General features: G+C 39.8%; 1 protein-coding gene across 2 annotated transcripts in view; it reads right to left on the bottom strand.

Annotated features, from left to right (window-relative positions):
* The window catches only part of PHLPP1 (PH domain and leucine rich repeat protein phosphatase 1), a 143,358-nt gene that overhangs the window by 53,055 nt on the left and 66,320 nt on the right, over positions 1-23,983 (bottom strand). For both annotated transcript variants that reach the window (XM_074826869.1, XM_074826875.1), the window contains 2 exons: positions 15,567-15,763; positions 13,460-13,585 (listed from right to left, as the gene is read on the bottom strand). In XM_074826869.1, coding sequence (XP_074682970.1) covers positions 13,460-13,585; positions 15,567-15,763 — 323 coding nt within the window. The remainder of the gene's footprint in view (positions 1-13,459; positions 13,586-15,566; positions 15,764-23,983) is intronic.

The following is a 23,983-nucleotide window of genomic DNA, read 5'->3' as shown; positions in this document are numbered from 1 at the left end:
ACAGTAGTACAAGGCAGCACAGATGGTGGGCAAGGAGGACGGGTCAAATGCTAGAAGGATGAGAGGTGTTTTTAGAGGAGGCATGGCTTAGATCAAAGGAGGAGAAGCAAACAACTTCACCACTATTTTAGACTTCTTGGACTGCACAAACAGTGCTCAAACGGTTACATGTTCTGTCAGCTGCTCACTGCAAGAGAAGCAATCATTTCATTTGGTCACTGGCACTTCTACTGGCCTCACATGCTATGATTCTGGAAGTACAAACATTACATCTAAGGGACAGAAAACGGAAAACACCCAGCAACTCATAATCAGTGCCCAGTGGCAGTGTATAAGAGTTTCTGAACTCTGATGGAGACTTCACCCAACCTTCTGAGCAGAGATATAACCCTTGCCATAAAATACCCTGAGCCTAGAGACATCAGGTTTTGCTAGCACTGAAGTAGCTTGCCACTGAAAGGAAGGCCAAGAGCTTTTTCTTCCTTTTTTTCCTCTCCAATGAAAGCTACATGGCCTCAGGATAAGTGGTCTCTATTATAAACACACAACCATAAGCTTCGAGAGGAACAGACGGTGCGATGTTTTTCTCTAATGCGACCATTAATAATCCAGTCCTCCCACATCCATTAAAATGCTCCAATTTTTGTTACTCAATTAGTTCAGTTCTTTTGTTACTGGAGCTACTATTTTTCTTCCCCTTGTAGTAGGAGACAAAAATTATTCATAGTATATTCTGAGCAGTCATTTCTGAAAGCTCGGTATTCAGTCTGTTTATGGTGTCAGAATCTGCCCGGTACAGCGCAGTTCTCATCACACTGAAAACACAAGAGATGAAAAAATGCTGACATCCATTAAATTAAAAGGAGAATGTGTAATTCCAGGTGTAATGCTTACATACACTGTTGCTCCAACTATTTGTTTGGAATGTGATACAAACAGTAATAAGCAACCCAGCAGTGCTTAGGCAAGGCATGTTAGTCTAAAAATATCTAAAGTACCAGAACTGGCAACTGCATGTGAATAATGTTAAAGCAGCCAAACAAATCCCAATTCTACTTTCATCTCAAGAAAGGATGCAAATCTTTCCTTAAAATCATTAAGCCCTGTGGAAAAAAACAAGTAAACAAAAAGTAGTTTCGTTTTTACAAGTTGTATGTTCTGGTTATTTTTTGCCTGTCTTTTTTTTTTTTTTTTAAAGGAATCACTTTGTTATATGAAGAATTTAATTAAGATTTTCATGCAACTGACATATACTGAATGATGCCTCTACCAGAGAGATAACTGTAAAAGTTAAAACCACATTTTGAATGGTGTTGGCTCTGCAATCAGCTATCATTTTATTGAAGTCTTTTTTGTTAGCAAAACAGTACTCTAAGAATTAACTTCTGAATTGTTATAATGAATACTCATACAAACAAACAGTTATTCTCACAAGCAGGGAGGAATACTTTTTTCATTGCTCAATACTGTTCTGTAACAAGTTCTTAGAGAACAGAGGAACAAGATGAAAAAAAAAAGAGTGACAACGGAGAACAACATCTTAACAATACTTTCTTTGGTTCACCAGAAACTTTCACCAGTTGTTTTGAAGTTGAAATTCTGAAGTTACATTGTTCCCAAATCAAGCAATAAAGGGATATTTCAATTTTGCAATTGCCTTTAATTGACTTAAATGCAGTAAGACTGTGCTTGTGTATGTTTGCAATTGTTTATTAAGAGCAAAGCATTTTTCTAAAAGATGATACAGATTTTTAATAAAGCACTGGGTTTTCTTGACTCACTGCGGAGAATCGGGTTGACATAGCGCTTAGGGATATGGTGTAATTGAGAATGGTCTAATGGTTGGACTAAATGATCTTCAAGGTCTTTTCCAACCTAGATGATTCTGTGAATCACTGCAGAGATAAGCTGATAAAGGACATGAAAATGCTGACTAGAATATCCCTCACAGTCAAAGAATAAAAAGCATCTAGAGGAAGGGACATTATTTGCAGAAAGTAGGGTTTCCACTGGAATTAAAAAACCCCAAGGCATTCTGCTGTAAATAAATACCCCAGCAAGTTATCTTGGCTGGGTTCAATAGACCTGTGCTCCAAGAAAAATAGTGGAGAGTCGGCGCGGTAACAATGGTAGAGGGAAAGGCTTTCTAGATACATGTGGAACCTGCATCAAGCACTCATTATGGCTTGTTTGGCATTTTCTTATGGGAAAAGTTAAAAGTATAACTGTTTTATATGCTTTAAATACATATATAAAAACAAAACACAAGCAGCATAGTTCACGATTCCCCTGGCAGAAGCAGCCATTGCTCAGACCAACCCCTCTGGAACATCTCATCACATCCTAAACTGCATATATCCTTAATGCTTGTTTTCACATTAAACCCCCCACTGTTGCATTTCCAATACTAAAAACATGAGGGAAATGGTTGGGGCAATACCCTTCTTGGAAGATGGTGTATGACACCCTCTCAGCTATGGTAGCTACAGCATAAGTGGTAGAGTCAACACTCATCTTTGCCAGAGAAATAAGACATGCAACAGTTTGACAGCAGGGTAGCTCAAACACATAGCAACATCTTGTACTTTCTGAAGTCCGGTTTTCAGCTGGGATTTTTAATCATCACAAGTATAAAAGAAACAAGATGAAACATGTGGCTTTCTCCATTCCCAGATACGATGTTTAAACACTTTATGGTCAATCATTGTACTGCAATGTCTCCCATTGCAATACCATGGGGTAAGGTCAAATTCAATTTTGCACATCAAACTCCAAAGTCCAATGCAAGACTTCTTTTCCAGTTCCTACTGCAACCTCAGTTATGCAGCCCTGGCCTACAGTGCTTTAATTTCTTTTTTTTTTCCGGTGTCCATGCGAGTATGGCATACTGAAGTACAGTTTCAAAGAAGTGGTATACAACTATAGCCCTGGACCTACCCACTGCAAACACTAAAAAGCTGTCATCGTGCTTTTAATCTTCACCCCGCAGCAATAAAATGCAGCTTTATTCTGTGAATACCACCACAAATAATGCTGCCGGAGAGCTCTCCCTCTCCCATGGGCAGTATGTCTTCTGCTACTCCCCACCTAAGAGCTGCACACGTGGCAAAGAACTAGGAGTTTCCCAAATACCAAAACTCACTTTTAAACACGTGTTACTTGTGCCACAATAGTACTTACAAGTATAAACAATGATTCACAAAAGCCAACAATACCTTAAAAAAAAAAAAAAAAGGTTTTGCCAAGGTGTTTTGATTTTAATTTTATTATTCTTTTTAAAAAGGAAACTATTTCGAGATTGGTGAAGGTATGGTATGGGTTCACTGTAAATCTTTAGCAGCTGACAACAAAAATAAAGGAAAATACTTGTATCAACCAATATTCTTGCCTCTTCTTGCTACACAGGGCTAAAAAACCACTCTGCTTTGTCCATCAGTATAATGCCACCTCTGTCACTGAGCTATGCAACAAGACTGATTACTGTCTTTGTTTTAAAGCCTTGGCTATGCTACAAAAATGATCTGTTGCTGACAATGGATGTCAGCAATAGACACAGCTGAACGCAGCTGTATGGACAAACACAAGCCTTGTTTACACAAGGACATCTTTTGGTGTGACCTGTGGTGTGAATTTAAACCACTGTAATTATGTCTTTTTCCTGTTTACCCTCATCCCATTCCCTATAGCTCTATTCAGATAAGAAATTACTATTTAGGACTTCAACAGAAGACAATTAAAATAACTAAACAGCCCACACTGTACAGGCAGCCAAATTCCCAGTCTGTCTGAACTGAGTTGACCATGTCAAATTACACCTGCTGTAGACATGCTAATGCAAAGGCACTGTAATTTTTCTTCTTTGTTTTTGAAGAGTTTAATAATCACTACATCCCACCAATGCCTGCATAAGGCTTAACTAAACAGTGATACATATACTTGAAATATCTAAACTAACTGCTTAGAGCAAACAGGTTCTCCTCACCTCAGACCTAACCTTGCTTCAAATCCTAATCCTCCTTTTTATTCAAACATCAAAGCCCCACTCAGCAGAGGGGCCTCCCTCCACTGAGGTGAATGCCACAGCCAGGAAACACACCGGTGCCCTCAGTCACAGCCAAGAGCTGAGGAATTGTTCAGACTGGTAAACACGCTAATGCCAAAAACCTTAATGAAGGGGTGGGGGGGGGGGGAAGAAATAAAAAAGGTTTTCTTTTTCTTTAAAGCCCTATATTTTAATTTTTAAGTGACTTTTAAAATAGGTGCAGTCCAAAGGGCAAAAAGGTAATGGCTTTTCTAGCCTCTCCTTTTGGTTTTCTTTCAAACATTCAATTAAATGCACGCTAACTCAAGCTAAGGGCCTTGCAAAGAAAAGATAAAACTCAGCAGAGGCTGGAAAGCACATCACTCAGATTCACAAACCCAACACGCAATGCCATTGGTAAGAGCCGTAACTGCCTACTCAGCCAAAGGGCAGGAGCGCACACTGGTGTGGCAGCGCTCACAGGGCATGTGCTTCTCGCCCCGTCTTTCCTCCGCAGCCAATGCAGCCAAAAGCCTCTGGTACAAACACCTCATGCCAACGAGACTGGGGGGCAGAAAGATTATTTAACTTGTCCCTGCTCTTCCCTCCTTAGCTCTGAACAAAGATTTACATAGCATGCCGAAATAGCTCACTTACACTTCTGGCCCTTGTGCAAAGCTCTAACAACTTAAATGAAAACAGTAGCAGCATATAGGTGTGTGGGGAGGGGAAAATGTGGAGGTAATGGAAGAAGGAGTTGTGCTCCTTTACCCTTTCATGATAGGAGTCCAGAAGAAATTTCATAGACATGAAAGTCAGTGTCCCAGGTTTAGCATCAAGATCTTGAAAGTGAGAATTTGTTTAAAAAAGTGACATTCATCACCTGTCATTTAGAAATGTTTGCTACTATCTGAAGTCATTACCAGAATATGAGTATTTTTGTTCCTCCAGGAGGAAAACTGTTGTTCTTTTAGAGATCAGGTACTGGTACCAGTATTACATAGTGAGTGATATCAACACTGTTACCTTGGTCATAGTCACGCTGGGATGTTCACACTGATAAGATCCCTGCAAGGACAAGGCTTAAGATGCAACATGGAGTTAAGGGACAGTAATTAGATATAGCATTAAGCTACTTATAATTCAGACATGTGAATCTCCAGTTGGTCGAGAAAGGAATATTAACATACTTAAGACAGCTTGACTGAAACCAATTCATCTGTAAATATTGCAAAACAGGTGACAGTCTCACAAAAACTGAGAAATATCCCTCTTCCTTCTTACGAACTGCATTAGACTCAATTTTTTTACCGAGACAAGCTGCTGTACTGCCAACAAGCAGACTTTGCAATGAGCAGCCCTCCAGGAAAGATTTTCTTTCCCCATTTACTATAGATTAGACTCTTGCCAGCGAGACTTCCAATAGATGTTCACTTGTCTGCATCTCCCCATCCACACATGGAGAGGGTTGTGGGGTTTTGTTTGTTTTAAATAAGAGGTTATGCCAGGACCTCAGTTTCTGACCTAGGTTATCCTACACAGCTGCATCATATGGATTAATTCCATAGTCAGATGAACTCTTTTCATGCCATTATTTCACAGTAACTCAGAAAGGCCTTCTGACCCAAGTGTTTTATAATACAATCATGAATGTAGCTCTACCGGCCCGAGGCCTAAAACTGCTCTCCAGTACTCATTGCCTCTTCTCCCTGGACACCTTCCTCCTTCACCACTGACTACAGAAGCAGCCTAAGGAGACGAACCATCCCTAAAATTAGTTTTTGATAATAGTTCCTCTCCTTTTTAACTCCCTGCTAGACTTTGCTTGGAAAGGCTCCGAGTGTTACAGCCATTCAGTTTCAAGACTGACTCAGTTATCACCCTATATGCACCAAAGTACTGTGCAATATGTCAATCCCTGCAACACCCTCCAGTCTCATGGGATCTGCTCACCACAGACACTTAGTTCCCCTGAGCTTCACTAAGAGCAAAATTACATTCCCCTGCTCACTCCCACCCCTCTACCCCCAGAGATCACCAAAAACACTTTGGGATCCTCCTGGACTGAACACACCTTAAAAGGTAATATCTGCAACACCTCACTGAGCTTCTAGTGGTAAGCCATGGTGACACTTTCCTGTATTTATGCAAGGGATGCATAAATTCAGCTTCAATAATATCAGAACCCGATTTAGAGACTTCAAAAGATGTTACTTGAAAGCTATTCCAGATGTGTGGGCGATACCTAGTTTTCCATTCTCACTCTTGGCTGCAGTACTTCAGTAACTACTCTATTATTAACTGAAGGCAGCAAGTCCAAAACAAGGACCACAGAGTCTAAATTTCAGCAAGGAAAAAGAAAATTAAAACAGTGGAGCTATAGTTTCTGTAGAACGGAACTTGACAGAAAAGCTTGAAGTCACGAATTACACCACTTTGGATCAGCTGAACTATTTTGACATGAAAAACTAACCAGCTGAGCCAAAACACCAAGATTCCCTCCCAAATCATTAAGAAAGAAACTACACTGAAACACACTCAGAAGCTCATTTCCAAAACATCAACTAACCTCTAACAACAAAAGGCACAAAAGAATAGGTTTTGTGGGGAAAGAGGAGGAGGAACACTTTCAAGTGTTACCACCAAAAGAGAAGCGAAACTGGCTTCAACTTTGCTTTGCTCAATCTTCTGCTTTCAGACTTGAGATGACAAGAAGCCACCCACAGAAAGAATGACCAGATATGACTGCAGAGCAAAGGTCCCAAATATTGAAGACTTTGCACACAGAAAAAAAAAATGAAGTCAAGTTCCGCATGGAAACTAGAGGTTTGTTTATGTTCGGATACTTGCAATCACCGCCAAAAGGAAGCTGTGGGTTTATTTTCAGGGATCTATTTTTAGAGAAAGCATTATCTCAATATTGTCATTTTATGGTATTAGAGGAAAAGATGGTTTCCTTGTACTAAACTTAGAGTCATCACGTTTCCTGTAAGTAAGGATCAGCTCAAAAAAAGCCCCACTGAAAAATAAGAAAATCTTTCAGGGTTCTTTTTTCTTCACTAGATGTTGAACCAACAGTTGCAAACAGGCTAATGGCACTTCTTAGTCTCACAAATGTGAAAAAAAACCTGGATAATTGTTATCATCAAAGAAAACAAGCTTTTTGCAGAGCCCTAGATTTGCTTAAAGGCTACTTTCAAAAGATGCCACTGATGTTGGCATTATACTAAACTCATTTTTACATCATACTAATATAGAGACTCATCTTCAAGCCTCCAAGTGTTACTGGTGTAAGAAATGAACCAACTACTGCATGGTCACCCTCTCAGCAACCAGCACATCCCTGACCTTCAACCTGTCCCCAATACACACATAAACACGGTAGCCCAGAATCACAATGGTACATTCAAATACATGGACTAAGACTACAAAGTTACAAGAAAATTTCAGAAACTTCTAACCGCAACACAAATAGCGTGCTTGTTACACACAACAGTTCACTGTAGAATTACCAAAGGTAATAACCAATAGCCAAAAGTAAAGCAAACATTCATAACTCATGGAAACTAAGGTAAAGTACTCTATGGTTTTCCTCCAGAAGAAGGATATCCAATGCTTAGGAGGCTAAACAGACACCTGGAGCAGAGATGGTGCATCCAGTTGACTCTGAAGTATAAACTGGCAACACTATAATAAGAAACATCCCAAATAACTTAAACCACTTTATTCTTGCATATGGTTCTTCCATACACTTGCCACTGGCATTGCTCTATGGTCAAGGCGTTTGAAAAAGGTATTCTGAGTTAGTTCTGACTAGCAAGCATTAGAAAAGCCTGTCCTTAATGACACCAGATACAACTGAGGTTTCGTAATAAAAATCCCTACGATGATGAACTCTGTGAAGACGTTACAGCTCGTTATCTATCTAGAAACACAAATGAAACAGGTTGATCGGCTAGTGGGCAAGCCAAGGCAAATACAATGTAGGGCTAATTTGACCATGAGATTAGTGGCTTCAAACCTTTACAGGCTGAAGTTCATGTTTTGTATTAAAAAGCTCTGCAAAGTCTGTGTTCCACACTAAGTTGGAATCTGCACTTTAATCTTTCTCCTGGTTGACCATGCTTGATACAAGAAAGTCAGACATTAGCATCTGACAGTATCTGAAATAAAGATGAAAGCTACATGCACAACTGGATATGGCTTATTACCCGTCACTTTAATTAATGAGCAGAATCTTCTGTGCTGAAGGAAACAGCAGTCCCACAGTTGATTATCTTTTACTAGCTTAAAGGTGGATGAAGCACAGCTGAAAAGCAGGTACACTTCTAGCAGTAATGCTCAACTGTTGCTCACTGCATTTCCTCAGCATTGTTCCTGTAAAACACTGGCACAAGCTGATCATCTTGGTCTTCTATTTTGGAAATATATTTGCAGAACTGCAATCAAGCTCAGGAATTCATTTTTAAATTCTATAGAATTTATTTTTATAAATATGGTCTGTAACACCAAGCTTGTGTGCAAGCAGAACTCAGACCAGTTTTCCTCAGCAGAAATAAAAATCCTGTTATAGATCAGCTTTGTCCTCTTCACACGGTTCAGACTCACACTTTACAACGTAGTCTCTGAACATAACTGTCAAACTTGTACTGAAAAAATAGCTAGAAGACAGAGACAGCTGGTCAGAACTAGGTAACTTTAGAGAAAAAAAGCTAAAACGTTAATTTTGCACTGCTGTTTCAGGCAGGTCTCTACACAAGTTGAGGAAAGATGGAGACTACTGCTGTAGAGGCTCCTGCATTCCTTACTTGTATAGTATAAACTAAATTCAAATCTGTTGTTATTTTCTGCTAGTTTCACGATGCAAAAAAATGTGTGAAGAGAGCATTCTGCACTGACATGAAAGGAATAAGACCAATATGGCAGCACGCCCTTTTCCCTTGAATTTGCTATTCTTGCTATTTTTAGCATTTTTAAACATAATGTACACTGACATCATAATTTAGTCCCTCCTTTTTCACATCAGGCTAGGGTCGTCTGGAACACCACATGCATTTCCACTGCAGGCTTTAAGACAAAGGTGACTGAAAAAGGGAAGGGAAAATACAAAGGCATGCAAGAGAAAACTCTTCAGTTTGATAGTTTTTAAATCAAGGATCTCTTTTTGGATATTCCTCGTATTTTAAACAGGAAAGTTCTTTTGTATATAGGTGTAAATCCACCCTGGCACCTAAGCTCCACACAACAGCTTATTCCCCACTAAACCCACTGTCTCTCCAGCCACAGCGGCGCAATTCAGCCTGGGAAGCAGCCGATGGTGCAAACACACATACGGCTGCGTGCCTGTACATCTCTGCCTACCGACATGTATAGTGCAGCCACGCACAGGCAGTTTATGGGAGGCAGTCATGCATTATTTATAGCCCTTGTCTGTCATCGCCTCTTCCTCTACCTGCCCAGTTGAACCAAGCACTAAAGCAGGAAATAATTGTCGCATGAAGCTGTCGACACACTTCCTGCTCTCCTAAACCCGAGAGGGGAGAAGTCCTGTAGGGTCAGATAACCCGTCCCAGCATGCCCAGTGATGCATGCTATTTCCAAGAAGATAAAATTCCGTCATACGCCCCTGCTTAAGCTCTGCAATACTGAGGCAGACGTTGACATCCATTTTAATTGCATGCCTTGGAACATGGAGAACTGATAACCCTTTTTACTCTAGCCAAACCATCCATGTCATGGTTTGTGTAGTAGTCAACACTTACACAGCAATTTCACATGTTGAAAAATGTTAAACTAAGTTTAGCCGTTAGAAGTGTCAAACAGCAGCAGCTCACCACCACACCCCAAATATAAGCCTCACACAGAAAGTTCCAACACTCAGTAACACCTTATACATAAAACCTCTCTCTCTTCTGCTACATTAAGAGTGTAGCTTTTCAGGTTTTGGAAGTGGCAAATGAGGAAAGCCCTCATGTCCTCTTCACTGTTAACTGCATATTCTTTGCCTGTCCTTCTGCATTTGATATTCAAGTAGTAAACAGTGGCAGATCAGAATCACTCTGCAAGTAATTGTGTGGGTTCCAGAACCATCGTGCCAACTTTATGCAGACAAATTCTTTAAAGCCATGAAGGTGTCCCTTTCTTCCCTCTTCGCTCTCCCTCCCAGTTGCATAAGCTTATTTTTCAACATTTGGCAACAGAACGAACATATTAGATCACAAAGGACCAAATTTGTTGTTGTTTTCCTTTTGAGCTTCCTTAATTAGGACTCCAGTATTTGGAAAGTAAACGGAAAGAAATGCACTGTGGTATAGAGCTATCAATATTAACGAACAAGCCACATTTCTAGCTTTTAAAAATATTCTGTTTGAGGCTAAATCAGCATATCTAAAAGTGACCTATTTGGAGTAAGTATGTCACCAAGTTTGATATTTAGGTCAGTATTCATGCAATAATTCCAGTTCATCCTGGAAACAAGATTTCTGTTCACCTCAGGACACACGTGTGTAGGAAAAACAATCCTAACACCTATTCACAAATCCCTTCCAAAAATTTACTAAACTTCTGGGGCAGAGCACAAGAGCTGTCTTGGCTAAGACAGATTTCACTGTTAGAATGAATCAGATTATACAGGAGCAATGCTCATTTTTTATCAAATTGAGCCCAAGTCTCTGCAAACATGAATTCAAATGTTCTGTAGCATCCATATATTTATTGCAGGAGCGATGTGTTAGGATTTGTCTCATTCTGGAACACCACTAAAAAGTCAACACTGCCAATATTCTGTGGGGAGAAAGACTGCAGAGCAAGCATTCTTTGCAAAGTCTCCTTTCAAGATTAAGCTTGTTATTTAAAAGTTAAAATAACATAATCTTCTAGGTCTTTTGAAGTATACAGAAGACAGACATGAAAATTCTTTTCATAGTTAAAAACTGAATTGAGCAATTTTAATGAAATATTTTGCCAGGGATCTCCTTCTGCATTAAAATGTATAACTAAAGCTTTCATTACACTTGTATCAGAAACCTCAGTCTTCAGCAGCATGCATCAGGAGCATGAAGGACTGCAGAAAAACTACACCTAAACATAAGTTAACATGAATGTCAGTTTCAAAACAAATGCTATTAAATAACATCTATAATTAAAATACAGCCTTAAATGTTATTCATAATAATTCACAAAAGTTCAAGTATTATATACAACACCACGATTAAAGAAAAATCTGAAAGCATCATGTGACCTAGCCCATAACCAGCAACTAGAAGCTCAGAGTTCGAGTGCCGTAACATCTCCCTTCCTAAATTTGCTTGCCTTCATACCTGCAGTGCTTTACATGGTATTTTCTTGGTTAGCAAGAATATTTCAATTTCTCTGAACCTGAGCAGCTTCCAAACACCCGAGGCAGAGCACCTTATATAAATGGTGAGTTTTTTTTCTGCGTGAGAACGCTAGCTTGCCTGAACTATGGAGCTGAAACTTTTTCTAATTTATTTGTAAATGTGAATCAGGGATGATGCACCTTACAACTAAGCACTTAGACACGAATATCAGCTGGAGGAAACTTGAGTTACTTTTGCAGCATTACCAGTTTCTCTGTTTCTGTTCTTCAGAAACAGTTACTGCACAGTACTTCCCACACAACTGCCTTGCATACAATCATGCTTGTCCCTGTTTTTCCAAGTATAGAAAACCCAAACGTTAAAAAAGCACCTTGAAGCGGCAAAGTACTGTTTCAAAAATCCATGAATCCAGAATACCAAGTCTCAGTTTTGGGGCTGGGGGTGGGGAGCTGGGGAAAATGAAGCATCATTTTTTCCTTGAAGCATGTTTTACCAACAAAAGAAATAGCATAGTGAGTTTCTTCAGTTCTGACAGTCTGAAAAGACACTTGAAACTATGTATTTTCTTTCTATTCTTACATAAGAAAAATGGGAGGTTATCATGAGTGCATGGGGATATGTTCTCATGCTGGCTATAGTCCCGATGCTGTTAGTCATTTGGGTGAACCAGAGAGAAAGAGAGAAGCACAGCATGGCACAGAACGAGCTTACACTGCCAGTAATTCAGAGGGGCTTTCTGGCCATTTATCTCTACTTCTGAAGTTCATTGTTTTCCACTGTTTTTCTCACTCATTAGATTTGCCTTTCATTTATCTGATGTCAAAGCCTCTGGAGATGAAAGGGCACTACTCTCCCAGAGAGAGCCACAAAGCAGCAAGTACTTAAAAACCTGACAGACCGTGCCTCACCATCTCATAAAATATGCCTTGGGGATTTTTACCTTGAGGCTTAACAGACCTGAGCAGGGATGACAGAACAGCATCTTTAAAAAGAATTTTAAAACTTACTAGAAAAAGACTAAAGGACATTTTAAATGACACATGTGTTGGGAGGTGCAATAGTTACTGGTCAAAGAAAGTTTGACATAATAATCAAACTTCTTAGAAAAGCCCACAACCCAGGCTGTACCACTGACAATAGGCTGGATAATACATTATTGCAATCTAAAAAGACAGATCTAGTGTGCCATAAGTATCTTTAAGTAGTACTACATAAAACCAAGTTGCTTTAATATAGTAAAGAGCATGGACAGTCCTATCAAGTATAAAACTAATGGACAGTTTAGGCCCAACTAGAAAACCAAAGAAAGAGTGCTGAGAGCCCAGCAAAAGAACTTGAATGTTAAAAATATAAAAATACAAAAGATCCATAAATTACTTCAGAGAGGATTTATCAGAAAAGTGGCAGGGATTAAGAGATAAAACAGGTAACAGCAACACAAAGAGGAACTGAAGAGTCAAACGAAATAATGCAGGACCTAGATTCCCAAAACAAATTACGCTCTAAGGACAGCATAAAATTTAGTTTATGAAGGCTTCAGTTAGTAATTTTTTTTACTGACATAAAATAATTGCTTATTAATAAAAACCAAAAATCAAGTAGTTATAAAGCTAAAGAGAGATTCAGCAACATTTCCAAGCAAGAAAAAATTTCCTTAATTCTAGCAATTTTAACCTTTAGGCTCCATGTAAAGAATGAATTAAAAAACTCTGATGCTATTTTACGTTTTATTAACACTGAAATAAAGCTTTTTAAACTGAAATTTTGAGAGTTATATTTGTCGTCCTTTTTGTTCTAACGATCTCACTCCATCCGTCCAGCTGGATCAGGATGAGAAAAGGGAGAAATTCCAGCACAGTACTTTGCTTACACAACCATGGTAAAAAAAAGTCTCAGTATAAATGTAGAAAAATTCACCTCCCTATTGCCTGTTACCAAGAGCTCTCAAACTGAGGTTTTTTTGATGCAACACTAACAGCATCAACAGCAGTTCATGACAATGAACCCAGAAGAGGTACTATATTGCTGCATGAAGAAGACAGAGCTGGGGCAAATGCTACAAACATCCCATTCAGGCAGGAATTAGCACTATTCTCACCTTTGATGCTTGTCGAAGCCATCGCAAATATTCAGTGAAGTTATCGAAACAAATGTAGTAGGTCTGGCTTTGAGGTCCAGAGGAGCTAAATGCTAAACAGTGCTGGTGCTTTTTCACTTCTTCCACCTACAGTAAACACACAAAACTGTTAGTGAACGAGAATGAAAAGCCTCTTTGCAGAACTCCCCAGGGCAAAATTAAAGTGTACCTAAGAGGAGCTCATCAAGTAGAGCTGGGCTAGCCCTCTCAAACATTCAAGCTGGATCTTGGCTGTCAAATATTCATGAAATCTACACAGGCAAGGAATGAGAGCAGAAGGATGAAGGAACCAAAGGAGAAAAACATCAAGCACATCAACATTTTAAGAGAGACTGATCACCATAAAAGGTTTCCAGTGAAACACATTTAAGGCTGTCTTTATCAACCTAGAGAAGTACAATTTATACTCCTGGTTATTAAAAACAGGCTTAACAAAATGCTTCTCTTACAGCCCAATTAAATTCTTTGGCATTTCTCAACTTGCTAAAAAACACCCAGAATACATCATTCTGCTACCATACACGAGAAGTCCCACACAACTTATGGTCTCAATGTCTCAGCACTGCATTCTGGAAAGCCTTTGAGAACCAGGAAGTGCAGAGTATTTATGGGGTTGAGGAAGAATATTTTTTGAGTGATAATTTAAAAAACACTTAGTTCTGTGCCAAGCATCCTCCTCCCAAGCTTTGTCAGCAGAAGCTCTCAGCACACTTTTCTCAGCCTGGTTCTCCTTTTCTTTTAAAATTTGTTGTCAACTTTCTGCTTAACACAGTCTGCATGTTTTACAATACACGAGGCATTTCTGTGCAAAAACAACTTAGAAATTCCATTTTTAAACAAGTTAAAAAAAAAAAAGGTACACAATCTCTTCTCTTTAAAAAAAAAAAATTTCATCTCAAAGAGAAGGCCAGTGGGGACCTCAATCCTGTCCTCCACGGTGTGCTACAGCCAGGAATACAATTCACTCTCAGAGTTCATCCACTGTTGCTATAAGAGGACAGTGTCTATACTTCAGTACCTCCAGGGAAGAGTTGAAGAATCATGAAAGGAGATAGGAAAAACAGCTCCTAGAAGGCAGCACTACTTTCCACATTGCTAGTACAGCATATTAATAAATCAACTCCAGTCTGCATATACAAGATTGTGAAGCTTGTTTCTCTCCCAATGCCTCTTAAGAAATAAACTTACCAGTATGCAAGGTAAAGGAGCATTACTTCAGGTCTAAGTTCATCCTCAAGATGATGATTCTCTTCCCATTACCTTGGCTAATCAAGTGAATAATAGTGTTCTGAAACACTATTTAGGTTGAAGTAGTAACATTGTAATCTGTCTCCACTAAAGTTTCACAGAATCACAGTATAGTTGAGGTGGAAAGGGACCTCTGGAGATCTCTGGTCCAATCCCCCTGGCTCAAGCAGGGCCACCTAGAGCCAGATGACCAGGACTGTGTCCAGATGGCTTTCAAATATCTCTAAGGAGGGAGATTCCACAACCTCTTTGGGCAACCTTTGCCAGTGCTTGGTCACCCTCACAGTGGGAAAAAAAAAAAATAATTTTCCTTGTGTTCAGACTGGACCTCCTGGGTTTCAGATGTAATCAATCAGAAAAAAAGTCTAGTTTCAGCTTTTCACAAGTAAAAATGTTTGTTGCTGTTCGCTTACTACAGATCACTACTCATACAATGCTAAACACTCAGGAAAAACCCCAATGTTCAAAATAAGCCCATGCCCTTATTGGTTAAATTTCAGATCTTAAGAGTAACTCAGCATGCATAAAACCTCAGTGAGGAGGCATGGTACAGATTTGGCTGGGTACTGCTGCACATATAACATTTAACACTGCACACACGAAAACCAGGATGTGTTTCCCTTGCTTTTCTTTAGCATTTTAATCCACACACTGTAAATTGTTAAACATGATTCTGACCATAATCAAAAGTCATTTATATACTTTGACAATCCCATTTACAGAAACAAGCTTTTGGGGGCTCAGAATCACCATAATTTAATGCAATTTTCTCTGTGTAAAGAGGTAGGGTTTAAGCAAGCAAATACATAAAATATCTTACTTTTCCACCAATTAAAGGGAGGACATGCATCTTTCCAGTCTGGCTTTCTTTTACTGATGAGACAATTAGGCATGTTCCGCAAAGGATAGCTTGGCGTCTTGTCCATCTGTTGACTGGCAAATGTATTTTCCCTTTTCGAACATTGTACATTCCTGAGAGCTGAATCCGTTCGGAGCTGCCAATGCTGTGGGGCTTTCCTGAAATAGAAACAAAAGCATCCACTTAATCACAGAGAATCTTTGCCTCTTTCACTCAAGTCATCCTGAGACTTTATCAGTAAGTTTTCAAGATGCAGAGTGCAGTGTGACAAACAAAACACAGCTTCAAAACCATGCAAGCAGGTAACTTAGCTTCAGTACAGGTTTCTTTCATAGGTAGAAGTATATGACAGGTTGGTATCATGGAGAGCAGACCACATTAAATAATCTGCAACAGTCACAGAAGTACCAGTTAATGTATCAGTGTTCTCTAAAGGACCTGGAAATCAAATGTTCATTGTCAGCAGTAATTGGTTACTGTTGAGTTCACACTGACTGTTTGGTAACTGTAAAAGGGGTGATATACTGTACGCTGACCTGCACCTTTGAACTTCCGTGTCTCTTCTGGCCATCCTTAAGGCTGTGGATTGAATAGCTTCAATAGCTTCCCAAATAATACAGTTCCTACTCTCTCCAGCCCACCCTGCTCAGTCTAGGCACCACAGCAGAGGTAGCACACTCAGCCACAATGTAAACAGATCAAACCTAGATGAAACCCCTCAAAGACTCTGCCTCATCTGAGTAGAGCTTTGGAAAGAGTGAAGTTCTTCTGTCTGCATTACAGTGAATTAGCTATTTATAATAATTCAGATTATTAGCAAGACTACCAATTAGACCAAATCTGTTAAATTACTTTAAATGGCTCAGACTCCACTAATCTAATCTATTAATAAGATTCTACTCTATAGAAACCATCATTAACAATGGCAACACAAAGACAAGCAAGCATCTCTCATCTCTGCTCTTACAGGACCACACTCATTTAGGATATAAACGGGAAGAAGCACAGTTTACTCATTCTAATCTGAAGTATTTATCCACATCAGGTTATGCTATCAAATCCTAAACAGCCCAGCCCTGATCTGAGTCATCCAAACATACTAAGTCTTCTGCAAACAGAGACAAGAGGTAACCATGTTCAAGTCAAACCAGTTCATATTTCTGTAAGAGCACCAGGGCTGGTGAAACTTTGGAGGGGAGCTCCCCTGGATAAATGAACCAAAGGCTATGTTAATTCCACGTAGCTTCCTCATCATGATAGAAGATACATCACTCATTTTCCTACACTAATCTTTACCAAAATTCTTAAAAATCAGGGAATTAATAACTAGTTAGGACTCCAGAAAAGCAGAAAGTTGATCCTGTCTCCTAACCCCAGTATTTCAGACCAGTGCCAACTAAACTGCAGCAGTGACAAGTGCTGCACATTATTACTCCAACTTGCTATTACTCCTGCTAGTATGACAGCTCATTTGTCTCAATGAGTCTGCTCTTGCCTTCAAATTATCTATGGGAAGACAGAAGACACCTACCACATGGCCTACCCACTGCCGTTCTCTCATCCCCACCTACACCCTGTGCCAATGCTTGCCCTTATCTTTAAAAGCAGACTTCTTGAATCTTCCTGCTGGTTTAATGAGCCAAGACTTGGCATAGTTACCCTCAAGCCTTGCTCTGCTCTAATAAACACTAGCATTTAGGCTACCAATGTCTGCCAGTTTGGATCTGCAGGAACATCACTGTTGCTTGAAGCTAAAAGACTGAAACTTTAATGCCCACAGGGCATCAGCATCTAATACAAAAATAGGAGCCCCAAGAAAGCAGTAATTTCACTGCCAAGCAAATTTAAATCCAACAACAGAAGCTGTGGATAAACACTTTGCCCAACAGGGGAACAGGGGACATCCATTCTACACAAAGCTACAGAAAGACTGATAGGCAATACAAGTGAGTAAAATAGAGCAACTCAGCCTTAATTAAACACAAAAGCTGAATCAAAGTTTACATTTGGAATATGAAAAATGTGGTTGCTGAAGTAACTGATAATTTACCTAGCCTGTGCAGAACAATGGACTCCATGCCACAAAGTGCTGATTAAAGAATTAACCACACACAGAAACAAAAAAATCTGTGTAACACAAGTAAAAAGTGCTTGGTAAGTATTAATAGTATGGTTGTATAAGGAATAGCAGTCAAGGGGGTGGGCAGTTTCACCTCAAAAATCATGTTTTATGGTCATCTTCCAGGGCCTGTTTCTGGCTGTATACTCTAACTTCACTGGAAAAGCACAACCCACTGCTGATTGAACCCCTTAGGACCGCAAAGTACAACCTCAATCCCTTGGGAAGCCAAACTCATTTAGCATTTTAATACAGCTGAATGCAACTTTACCCATTGAGAAACAAAGCGCATAATTCTCACTTAATATGGGCAGACCTGTGTCCTGGAAAACATCAAACCTCAGAAGTTCTCAGGATTATGGTGGATAACAAAGATGAGCACTCGCTACAGTGCTGCAGCCAAGAGGGTTGGCAGGAACAAACACTACAGCATTCAGGAGCAACAGAGAAGTAACACTACCCTGTCTAGTCTAGTGGTAAAACAACTACCACACCGGGTCCCCACACTGCACAAAGGGTACTGAAAAATTAAGTCTTCAGAAAAGTTACAGGTAAAAAAAAAAAAAAAAAAATCAGAAGCCTGAGAAACCTGCTTTCTAGGACCAGACTCTCTTGGACTAGCAACATTAAGTTAGGCACAGTTAGACCTGTAAAACTACTTAGAAGTCTCTAAAAAGTTCTTCAAATTTCGTATACATTCACAGAGCTTGTAAGTCCCAAGCCACAGTAACAATCAGTAAATGTTTACTAGAAAAGCGAGAACAGAGCTATCACTAGAAGTATTCATGCTAGGTATGAAATGTACTTTCTCTCAAAATCCAGATTTGATGGGAAAATTACCAGGGCAAGACTCTTCAGTTATTCCTACAAATATAAAAAAAAAATTAAACAGTCCTTTCAAACTCTAAGGATTTAAGGTGCTTTTTCCCAGCAAGTATTACCCCTTGCTACATAAAAGCTAGAAGGTTCCTGATGAGAACATAAAGAAATAAAATACTGAGCCTATTTCATTAAAGCAAATGGTTTCTCTCTTCCTATTCTTGTCTACTTCACTACATAACCAACCATCTGGTCAGACCAGATGATCTTTCGAGGTCCCTTCCAACCTGGGCTCTTCCATGATTCTATAACTTGAAAAACCCATGTTTACATTGGATCACATGTTATTGCCCAAGATGCAATCTGCTCACATTCAGTTTTCTTCCTGCTTAAAGGGTTGTTATCACTGAGATCTGACAGTATCACAGTGTACTATTATCATGCAAGTGGGGGTGAGGGGGGGTCAAAAGCCACTAGCTTATTTTGATTTTAAGTAGAGGTTATTCAAGGACATACCAACTAGTTGGGAAACCAGATTCCTAAATCCACAGAAGTTTTGCAGGTAACCATGAGTGAAAGCTGTTTGACAAGAAGCAGCCTTACCTACTGAAAGATAAGCTTGTACAGACTGCAGCTTTAAAGAGCTCAGATATTTGCTGTCAGGAGAGCATAAAAGCAGAAAACGTTTAAATGACAGAGAACTCTACCACAATGGAAGTGGGATGGGACTTGGAAACGGTGTGAAGCGATCCTAACGCTGGCTCAGGGAGGAAAGCAGCAGGTGTCAGGGTCTCCCACTGCCCCACAAAGCAGCTCCTGCAAGAGGGCTCATCCCTGACATGCTGAGGAGCAGAGAACAAAGAAAGGGCTCAGAAGTGTACCTGCATTTTCTATGGCCTAAAAAATAAACAAATGAGATGGCAAATGACCTTTTTCTTTCAAGCTTACAGGAGGAATGGGGAAATTCAGACTTCACCAGAATGCCTTTAGGCTAAGGATCAAAGATCAGAAATTATGACATAACCATAGCGTCACCACGAGGTAACCTACCAGTGCCAGGTGGAAGCACTATTTTCAGTAAAAGCATCAGCAGTTCTGGAAAATTATGTTCTTCAATCTGTCTCACAGACCTCCCATTCAAGATTTAGAAGACTGCACGAGATTCACATTCACATTTTTCTTCAGTTTTAACTATACCCAAAGGGAGCAGATGAGTTTTCACAGGGGCCTGTGATATTATACTGAAGCCGACAGGCGTGCAGATAAAATGGTAATGATGATTCTTTGTGACTTGAAACACAAATCTAAATCCTGCCAAAAACTTGTAATTATTGTTGTCTCGATCAGAGTGGAGGCAAATATGCCAGAACATCTAGAAGAGTCTCATACCAGAAAATGTTTTTCAAATGCTAAGCCCAACCAGAGCAGTTTAAGTATTTTAGCAAGAAACCATAAAAAGATTATTTTTCATTCCTGTCAGGACTCCAAGACTACAGCAACTCCTAAGTACCCCCACAACAGGACTTCTGTTCTGCGCAAGGCATTAGAGGAGATGCCTCAAGGAATTATGAGCAGACCACTCATTTGGCTATCTTGACATTCATGGTTGAATTCCTCTCAGTTTTAGCTTGTCCCAAGTCCTGGAGGGAAACTAGTGGTATTAAAACAAGGACAGAGAAAAGCAAGGAATTTGACTGTCATTGGAACCACAAATCGTACCCTGCTTTGCAGGAAGCAACACCAGCGAACTTCCTATGATGTTAAAGAACTAAGACCTCACCACGAACAGCCCAAGGAAGCTTCAGGTACGCAACATACTGACATCCCACCCAGTGCAAAGACTTCAAATCTTATTAAATAAATACCCACAGCCACTTGCTTTGGATTCTGGAGTAAAGCTCTTTATCCCAGCGATGGAAAGCATATGGAATACATTACCATCAGACATTATAAAATACCAGCTCATTATGGGACATAAAAGTACTCGGGGAAAAAAAAAACCCTCTGTAGCTATACGGCTGATTAAGTTGCAAGTACTTATTATTTCCCCATTTGAAAAGTACAGCCAATAAAGACTGCCTCTAAAGAACGATTTAAGACATTACCAAAATAAGAGTGGGGAAAAGTGTTGACATAAGAAATGCATTCACTTCTGTGCAGTGGGTCTTATTTTTATTACTAATATTGGTGTGATGGAATGAAAACTAAAAATTCTCCGAGACCTGCATGGGCTGCATGGTGCAGCCAGACCAGTCAGCTGGAGAGACTGGCCACCCTGAGCCATCTTGGGTATTCACCAGTGGTAAGAAAGACTTCAGTTATTCACTAGGAATAATGTCTAAGTTTGAGGTTTTTAAGGTCAAAGTTTTTCTGAAGTGACTAGATGACTCTGAGAGCCTAATTTAGGGATGTTGCTTTCCTGCTACAGCTGGGCCAGCTACAGAGGTCATCATCCTCAGCTGCACACTGCTGGGCCCCTGGCCCAAGGCCAGCATTGCATCAACCCCACTGCATCAGCTGCTCCTTGTAAACTGTCCCCAGGCCCCTGCAGACAAAGCAGGCTGGTTTAATTTCTTGTGTCTCTTTTCGACTGAGAAGCCTTAGGACTCTTTTCAACTGAGAAGCTCATGGTGAGCAGTTCAGCATGGAGAGGAGAGGAATGGCACGTAGGGGCCAGAGCTGTAACACGGTGGCTGCTGCTGGAGAGGATATGTAATTAAACCCACCCACAGCTTTCAGCAAGCCATTTCAGAAATAAGATATTTCACACGTTAACATTCTGTGAACATCAAGTCCTGTATGCACTGGAGAAAAAGAAAACCCAAAACCCACCAGTCAGTTTTGGAGATGTTGGTCTGAATCCAGTAAGGAAAGCTGGACTATTCACTCACTGACCAGGTGAAATCAGCAGGGTGCACGGCAACCTCTCAGTTCACACCTGGAGCACTGTCCCCACCATCCCTCTGAATTGAAATCAGGAACACCTCAAAGCCCCCTTACCTGCAAATTAAGACTTAGCATTGGTCTTGCCTAAATATAAGTGCAAAGAGGTCTCAATTAGCTGAAAACTTAAAACCCTTGAGTGTCTTTGCCTACCCTTTGGGAAACTGTGCCACAATAGCTGTTGCTGAACCCTTATCGCCAGATCATTCTGCAGATTTCTACTTTTGCCCAAACCCTTTCATTAAATACAGATGAAGCTACAGCCTGCAATGTTTTTGAAGCTTCTCAGTCATTTAAGGCTGCTTCCCCTTGCATTCTTGTCAAACTAGGGACAGCAGTGATGACTTCAGGCAAGGCCCAGCGCAATGAGATGTATAAAAATAAAGCAGCAAGTTGGATTAAAAATTAAAAAAAAAAAAAAAAAGAGGGCAGCAAAGGAAGCAGAAAAGTACAAGTAAAAACTCTGAAACTATTGTACTGCTCTCATTTTTATTTTAAACTTATGAAGAAAGCCTACTTACAGTTACATGCTTTTTAGAAGCATTTTCCCTTGTGAAGATCCACACTGTCATAATTCAAGAACAAAGGCACAGAATTAACAGGTTTTATATTTAACTAATCAAGGATTCACCTAGTAGTCTACCAGCAACCAACCGAGGATGCTTTTGCAGAGGTAACAGACCAAGTATATACATATAGCAAAATTTCATCTGGCAAACCATCCCAAAATAAGCAGTTGAATTTTTGCACTCCAATCTACTTAGACTCTTAAAAATTCCTGTAAGATTCTGTACTGCTCCATGGAAGAGGGACTCAGTCACCATTATGCTGTTCTTATGGGCATGTAACTATTAGTATAGACTTTACTCCTTATACTCCTCATTTTGTTGCACTCTGTATTAATATGGGAGCTGTGGGAAGCTCTGAAGTAGTTTTAAGTTTCTTTTAGGAATCAGCAGTTCCAGCTCTACTGCTTGAAGGCTGTTACCTTTTCACCTGAGAAACAAAAGCAGACCACAAACGTTAACTTGCCTTTTTCTTTAAAGAAACGTTCATTATGAGACAAAACTGGCAGAGTAGAAGACAGACAAGCCTTTAGCCTTTGTTAAACATATTCCTACTTCACAGGAAGATCATCCTTAAAGACAAGCATTATCATGTATGATGTCATGTGATAAAACACTTACTAGTTTTATAGCAATAATCCTGCCTTCCACTTAAATCCTCACTGGAGGAAAGGCTTGTATGAATTTCATAATGCAGAAAACATCCCTCTCTTTTCCCCTCTGAGACAGAGTTGAATGTTTGTTCACTTGGTAACTCCCTGTACCTTGTTCTCACAAGACTCACCACACCTCCACACAGGAGCCCTAAAACCATGGTATCAACACTTTAAAAGATACCATAGGCAAAATTAAACAAAAATTGCTTTTTTTTTTTAAAGCTTTTCTATCATGCCACATATTTATCAGTGGAAAATGGCTGCAATAGCTCTACTGTCAAAAGCTAAATATCAACCTGCATAAGCCAAAAGCTTCTGAAGAAAAACCTAACAGTGATTCATCAGAATTCATTTAAGAGTCACTGTTAACCAGCACGACTTCTGCACTAGAATGACTTAATAAAGGCAACAGGCTGAAGTAGGATATGTAGTGGTGAACAGGACACTACTTGCAATTAAAAGCAAGCAAGCACAGTGGAAGTTCATCTGGATTACTACGCAGAGGCAGCAAGCTCAAAGCCTTGAAATCCAACTGTTCTGACCGTAACAAGTGAATTCCAAATCTAGTTGCTCCAATGTATTTTGACAGGTTGACAGTTGAGTACAGCATGTATAAGCAAAACGCCAGAAAAACAGTGTCTGTCTGCCCCCTCCCCTCTGCCAAACAAATTGAAAACCCACCTCTTCTTAAACTCTTCAGCCCATCTATCCCTACAGACTACTCCTGCAGCTGAAACACAGGTCCTTCACATCCAACACAAACTCAACTCTACACATTCCCATCCGCCTCACTTGTCCACAGGAAATTCAAGCAAGTTACATGCAGGCAGATCTGTTTATTTCAGCAACAATGAGGCTCTCAAGGTGCCCTTGATGTCCTCACTTCTGCTTGCCTTAGAAATACAATGGGGTGCAGGCTGAATTCTGTTATGTCCAAATACTTAAATTTGAAGGAAGTTCATAAAGGGGATAGAGTTGCCCGCTCTTCAGTAGCAAAACTCAATATCAACTCCTTTGGGAAAGCACCGATGCCACCTTTGCAAGGAAAAATAATTGAAATATCCTGAGAAGGAACCATCAAGGAAAAAAGTCATCTTTCTCCTGTGTTTTAACAAAGTTGTAAAAAGTTGCAGTATTGGTCTAGAGGCTTCCAGGAAGAACTATCTAAAACAATTTTCTCATCTTGAGCTTAGGATTTATTTAAGGAAGCTACTGAAGCAGCTCTTCAGTGAGATTTTCTACCAAGTATTTTTGCTCAAAGTAAATTTAAAGCAG

Source organism: Strix aluco, chromosome 1, assembly GCF_031877795.1.
Source record: "Strix aluco isolate bStrAlu1 chromosome 1, bStrAlu1.hap1, whole genome shotgun sequence".
Taxonomy (NCBI): domain Eukaryota; kingdom Metazoa; phylum Chordata; class Aves; order Strigiformes; family Strigidae; genus Strix; species Strix aluco.
The sequence above is the reverse complement of the archived record's forward strand: the minus strand, read 5'-3'. Positions and strand labels throughout refer to the sequence as shown.